The 6,823-nt window shown below is 59.5% G+C and overlaps 1 protein-coding gene across 4 annotated transcripts in view; it reads left to right on the top strand.

The window, feature by feature from the left end:
• The window catches only part of TMEM104 (transmembrane protein 104), a 51,899-nt gene extending 46,928 nt beyond the window's left edge, over positions 1 to 4,971 (top strand). For 2 of the 4 annotated variants that reach the window (XM_036997339.2, XM_036997337.2), the window contains exon 10: positions 2,282 to 4,969. In XM_036997339.2, coding sequence (XP_036853234.2) covers positions 2,282 to 3,042 — 761 coding nt within the window. In that variant the 3' untranslated portion in view covers positions 3,043 to 4,969. Of the gene's footprint in view, positions 1 to 2,281 lie in introns of all 4 variants that reach the window. The other 2 variants (XR_005055622.2, XM_036997338.2) reach the window with 2 other exon arrangements.
• Positions 4,972 to 6,823: the final 1,852 nt, after the last annotated feature.

A 6,823-nucleotide genomic window follows, 5' to 3' on the forward strand; every position in this document is an offset into this window, starting at 1 on the left:
CCCATAGCCCTGCCTTTGTAAACCATACTGAAGATTCTAGAAAATGTACCACATCATTGACTAAAGATAGGTCCCCCAATCACCTGGGGGTCACAGAGGGAATCAGAACCAGATTCTGGGGATCCCTATTAGAGGTGGTGGGTGGGGCATGCCTACACATGCTTTAAAGAAAGTCTCATGATCTGGAAACCTGCTTCAGAAACTGGCTTATTTACAATAAGGAGAGCCTCCAGTCAGAGCTGCCCAGACGGCTCACCTTAAAATCAGCAAGCCTGCATTTCTTACAACTTCCTGGAATTTAGGGTTGAGGAAGAAGATGAGCAGAAAAGCACTCCAGCATCCCGGACTGGAAGGAGCAGTGATTAGGGGGTCCTCACGTCCAAGCAGCAGACTTCTCCCTGCCTTCTCCCACGCTCCTGCACTAGGGCCCTGAGGCCTAGGGACCCAGAGCTAGAGGGTTTCTCCACTCGCCTCTTGATAATCTGTGCCGGTCTTGGCCAGGCAGGGGCGGCACCAGGTCACAACGTGACACCCGAGATGGCAGGGCAGTGCAGAGCGGGACTTGAATCTTGCCTTCCAGCAAGCTGACCACGGTGCGCTCCCTATGGTGCAGAACTGTCAGCCGCAGCCTCTTGAATAGCTAAGCACCTCACTGTCCCAGGGCCCCTGGTCTGCCAGCTGGAGCCACCCTGGTGCCTGGCTCTGCTCTGTAACTCTTTCTGGCCCAGGACAGACTCCGTGGGGCCTGGAGACTCCGCCTCGCCCCATCCAGCCTTTCCGCTGGGTCCCTCACCCTCTCCTGCTGCCCCCGCACACTCCCTCCACACAGACTTGTGCCCTGCATACCCCTCCTGCACCCCCCCAAAACTTGACGCAGACTGCCAGGGTCCTAGGTGGTCCCCGAGGTCCCAGGAGCAGGGGAGGTCATGGGGGCCCTCAGAGCCTGAGCAGCAGAGCTGAGCGTCAGAAACAAATCATCTTCTTTATTGGCAATTTTCACAAGCCTGTCCCTGCTTCCTCCTCCTCTCCTGTCCCCGACAGTGTCAGGCAGTTCTGATTAAAAGTAATAGATCACAGGTGCGTTGATCCCACTCCCAAGTGTCATTGTGGGAAGACATTGGTCTGGCTTTCCCTGAGTCCCAGGACAAAGGCCGTCTCCTTCCAGGGAGCAGGAGAGTGTGGTGTGGGCTGAGGGGACAGTGGGAAGGCCCCCAGCCTCAAATGGGCCCGCAGGCAGGGCCCACACAGCCAGTAGCAGCCTCTTCCGGCCAACTGCTCCTTCACACTCCCCCTGTGCTGCTAAGAAATGTCATCTCAGGCTTATCTGAGGGATCGGGGCACAGGCCCAAGGGGCTGTGAGACCTGGTCCAGAGGCCGCAGGGGTTTATGAACTCCAAAGCCGGTGGTCCCTGTGTGTGGAGAACGGCTCACGGTGGCGGTTCTAGGTAATCTGGGTGGCGGGTGCTAGAAGCTGGAGACATGCAGGGTCAGCTCCATCTAGAAGCACGTCTTTCCTCGGGGAGCTTACCTGCCCAGCACCCACCGGAGAGCCCGGCTCCCACGTGAGACCCGCAGGAGGGCCGCTGTGAAAGGCTGCCGGGGGAAGCCAGCATGGAGCCATTGGCTCTGAACAGTCACGAGTCCCTTCCACTTCTACAGAATCAGTCCCTGTCCCGCACTTGTGCCACAAGGCCCAGCAGAACAGAGCAGTATGCCTTTGCCTCCCGCCGTGGCGCCAGCAGCTCAGAGGACTCTGCTGGCCCCAGCACTGGTCTTCGGTGCCATTTCTCCCCCTGAGTAGCCACAGGTGTCTTCCTCCCGGTGAAAGCCCCAGGCCCCTGCCTCTGCTCAGAGCTGCTGCCACTCCTCCCCACCTTCCCACAGATGCCTTTGGCCCAGAAGGGCACCTCCTCCCAAATGTTCTGTGCCCCTTACCTCTCCAGTTCCCCAGCCAGCTCCTCAGACACACAGTCTTTAAACCAAGGGAAGGAGAGTGAACACAAGGCCTGACGCAGGCCTGATTCAGGGGGCTGCCAATCGGGGAGCTGGCTGGGGGAGCTCCCCCTTACCTGCTGGCGGAGGGGTGAACAGGTCACAGAGGGAATGCAGGGGACATCCTAAAATCAACAGCCGCTGCTAATCTGCCCCAGCCTGTAGCCATCAGGATTATGTGAGTGTAATGATTCTCACGGGGCTCCGGCCCCCAGCAAGCACCCCCAGACCAGAAACAGGCAGGGTAGGGCTGTTTCCTCCTCTGGCTGACTCTTATCTTGTTTCCCAGCCTTCGCCATCATGATTGTGCTGGCCCTGGTGCGCATCGGGCACGGGCAGGGGGAGGGCCAGCCACCCCTGGCCAACCTCTCGGGGGTCCGGAACCTGTTCGGGGTGTGCGTCTACTCCTTCATGTGCCAGCACTCGCTGCCATCCCTCATCACCCCTGTCTCCTCCAAGCGCTGCCTCACGTGCCTGGTCTCCCTGGACTACATGCTGATCCTGGCCTTTTACGGCCTCCTGTCTTTCACCGCCATCTTCTGCTTCCGCGGCGACAGCCTGCTGGACATGTACACCCTCAACTTCGCGCGCTGTGACATCGTGGGCCTGGCCCCCGTGCGCCTCTTCCTGGGCCTCTTCCCCGTCTTCACCATCAGCACCAACTTCCCCATCATCGCCGTGACCCTCCGCAACAACTGGAAGACCCTCTTCCACCGCGAGGGGGGCACCTACCCCTGGGTAGTGGACCGCGTGGTGTTCCCCATCATCACCCTGGTGCCTCCCGTGCTGGTGGCCTTCTGCACCCATGACCTGGAATCCCTGGTGGGCATCACGGGGGCCTACGCAGGCACAGGCATCCAATATGTCATCCCCGCCTTCCTGGTGTACCTCTGCCGCAAGGACACCGAGCTGGCCTTCGGCTACGGGACTGTCAACAAGCACAGATCCCCTTTCCACCACACCTTCTGGGTGGGTTTTGTGCTGTTCTGGGCTTTCTCCTGCTTCTTCTTCGTCACTGCCAACATTGTCCTCAGCGAGTCCAAGGTCTGATGGCAGAATGGGTCTGGTGACAAGAGGAGTGGGGGGTCCCACCCTGGCCCCACCCCCACCTTCCCACCTGCAGAGCCAAGATCGAGTTGCCTCCCAGGTCTCCGTGGGGCAGGCGAGGCCAGGCTCATGGAGGGGACCCTCCATATCTCCAGCTGGGGTCTGGTCCCCACTGTCTGTACCTCGCCTCACCTGGGCGGCCCTCCCCACTGGTCCTCCTGCCTGGAGCTGCCCCTCACCAGCCAAGCTGCACAACCCAGGAACGTGTTGCTCCCAGGTTCCAGGACTGGTTACGGCTTTACACCCACCGCCCCACACCTGGGGCGGACCCCTCCCTCCTCCTCCCCCGACTCGGTGGAGACGCAGTGCTGGCGCTGCAGCTATTTATACCAGACACCGCGTCCCTCTCCAACTCCCTACCAGCTCCCTCCCGCGTGCTTGTCTGGGAAATTGGCTCCACTAGGAGCTGCTGCCCCCTCAAGGCGAATCCCAGGCCCTACCCTCCTCCTGGCTGAGCCCACCTTCCTGTCAGGCCTGGAGTCACCAGTGCCACTCCCAGGGGAGAGCACAGCCAGCCCCAACGACAAGAACAGGATGTGCCAGCACCAGGGTTCCTGGGCCAGCGCCTTGGAGACCCTTGCCGCGGGCACCGGCTCCCATCCTCATTCTCCTGAGCCCAGGATGGCTTGGGAGCAGTAGGCCGGAGCAGCCCTGCCGAGCGGCACGACAGCCGGTTTTAAGCCCAGAGCTTGTGAGCCCTGAAAGGAGCCTTTTGCTCTTCTGACTGCCCTTTGGGGTCCTTGGGGCCTCCTGAAGTGCGGAGGGGAGGGGAGGCAGTGCACAAGGGCCACTCGTGGGGAGCTGCCCCCTCCGCCAAGGCATCAGCTTGGGAGCACCGGAGCATGTTGTGGTGAGCCGCCCCGTGGTTCCCGCCCTGTAAGCGGTCATGCCTCCCATGCAGCAGGGGGCTTGGCTGCCTCTGCTCCCACTCCAACACTGAAGGTGGCTTCCTTTCAAGCTGGGCCATGGGTGCTCAGAGTTCACACTCTCCATGCCCTTTGGGTGTCACGGGCTGAGACAGGACGCTGGCCGTCATTCTCATGGGAGGACGGCCAGGTTCCCAGCCACCTCACCAGCTCTGCCGTAGTCCCTTCCCCATCACAAGCATGCATGCCCCTGCTGGGCCAGCCTTCCTCGGAAACACAGGTGACTCAGACAGACTATTTTCAATGTGCCTTCTCCTGCTCTAGGACTCGAGGGTCCTTCCTGACCCTCCCTAGCACGCCCACAGCCCTGGGCCTGGTCCCCACCTGTCCTGGAGCCCAGAGCAGCATGAGCAGGAGCTGCCTGTCTGGGGTGAGGGCTCAGGCCCCTGCCGTCCCCCTTGTGACTTCAGTGCCTTGCTCAGTCGCCCTCGCATCAAGCCTTCTTCATACCTTGGACAGAGGTACAGCACTGGGGCCCCTGGTGGTTCCGGGGAGGGGGAAAGAGGATGTGGGATTTGCAGGGAGGTAGGGAGGCTGCCCACTGCTGCAGCCCTGCCTCTGGCTTCTGGCAGCCCCAGCCGGTGAGGCTCCTACGTCAGATGACCGCTCTCTGCTTTCTCACTGTTGTCCCATGTCTTCTCTCAGAGCTCGTCCCCATATATTGTTGTTTCCCATCCAAATGAAAACCAGACATTGCTTCCCGTCTGCCATTGTGGCTTCTGCCCAGGAGGGCCTGCCCCGGGGTGGGCAGAGCAGGGAGGGCCCCTCCTGGCCAGGTTCCCCGGGGCTCAGGCCCTCCCCAAAGCCGCCCTGCTGAAAACTCAAAACATCTGTGCTTACCTTTCTCCGGTTACCTGCCCTCTTGCTTAAGGACAAAGCAAATTAAATTATCCTGCCGCCCCAGGCTCCAAAGCAAATTCTGAATGTGGATTTATTAGCATCATAAAGTCCAGGTTGATTTATGTGACAATCTGGAGCCACCAGCAGTGGAGTCAGGTGGCCACATTCCCCTTTTCCAAGCTGGGCAGCCCCAGTCCCAGAGGGAGGAGTGTGACCCGAGGTGACCACGTGACTGACGGCAAGTCAGGGCGCCCGCCACTGCCACGTCTGGGTTCCTCGGCTCCTCAGAGGTCACCTGCTGTCTGTCTGCTAGAGGTCAGATGGGGCTGCCTTCCTCTCTACAGCTGGTAGGCAGGGGGGCTTGGGGTAAGGAGGTGAGGACCCCGAAAATTAGATACCCCAATGATGTTCACATCATGTACATTTGGCTGTGTGTTTACATCAGCCTGGTGAGGTGGGCAAGCCAGGTCATGCTATCCATTTTCCATGTAGGCCTGGGAGTCGGTGGTGGGAAGGGTAAGAGTATGCCAGCCCAGGCTCAAGTGTCCCTGTGGAGGGGAATGTAAACTCAGCAGGTGCCACCCAGTGCCATTCACCCACACTGCCCCAGATTGGCCCGAGGGCAGGCCAGGTCAAGGTGGGAGTCGGCAATCTCCCTCTTGTGCCTTGCAGAGCTCCATGCCATCACGCCAGCAGCTCCCACCTGTTCCCTCACCTGGGGCCAGAGAGGCAGCTGCAGGCTTACGGAGGGGGCAGATGGCAGGTGACAGGCTGGGAGGCACCGCCGAGTGGTGGAAGGTGGGCAGTGGGCACCTTGCCATGACCTTAGCCACACAGCTCTTCTCACCACATGGGGAACAGGAGCAGCTTCAGCAACAAGCAGAGACTAAAGTCAGAGTGGTGGGGACTCCAGGGGCTGCCCCCTGCCTCGTGGGAAGCCAGCCCAGGGAGAAGAGCCTGGCAGTACCTGGCCTAGGGCTGCGAGACCACAGGCGGGCAGTAGGCCGAGACCACGCCTGTCTAGGGGTCCAGTTCCTGAGCAGGGCTCAGGCAGGCCAAGCTGTACTAATGGCCACTGAAAAGGTGCTCTTCTGACACCAAGATCCAGGACTGCGTGAGGGAGCTTTGTGACCCCTTCTCCTCTGGGCCTGGAGCTCATGGCACCCATTAGAGAAAGGCAGAAGCAACATTGAGTGCCTGGCATGTGCCAGGCATGGGGCTGGGTACTTGCCATGTGGACCCTGGCATAACTGGGATTTAGAATTCAGACCAAGAAGTCAGACCTGCCTGCCCCTTGCAGGCAGCCTCCAGGCTCTCTCTTCCTGTCATCTGGCCATCCTATCACTGACCAGCTCCGGGAACTAAAGTACTGAGCTTAGTGTTCAGTAAAGCTACTATGTACTGATGTCACTTGCCAGTCATAACCACTTGTAGCTCCAGAGTTCCCAGGCACCTAACTGGTTTCATAGCCTCCTAATGAGTCAAGTGTCAACTGCCTGCTATAGTTCAGAAACAAGAATCTGACCTGAATTCGTTCAGGTGTGGAGGACTTTGGGGAGGAAACTTACAGACAGTCATCTCCTTTCAAAGAGCCGGCCTGAGCCAAGCTGGAGCGCTCTGGAGCCGGGACTGAAGCCCAGTGTCCTGACTGAGCACACCACTCCTGCCCTTTTCTAAGTTCTACTCCCCCTCCTCACACACAGGCCCCAGGAAGAAGGTGGTGTGGACCATGAGCCTCTCACTAAAGACAGAGGACACCACAGTGGCAGCAGCCAGAGAGGATGGGATGCGATGGTAGGAATCTCCTACTGCTGAGACAGGTGACCAAGGGCCAGTCTCTCCCTGTATCCCACCAAAAGGAAACAGCATTTGAATGTCTGGTCTGGATGAATTCACATTCATGACTTTGCTGCACAGTCACGCACCTGTTTACAATGACTGAATGTCTGTGGCCTCAT

The sequence above is a fragment of the Manis javanica genome, chromosome 4 (genome assembly GCF_040802235.1).
Source record: "Manis javanica isolate MJ-LG chromosome 4, MJ_LKY, whole genome shotgun sequence".
Taxonomy (NCBI): Eukaryota; Metazoa; Chordata; class Mammalia; order Pholidota; family Manidae; genus Manis; species Manis javanica.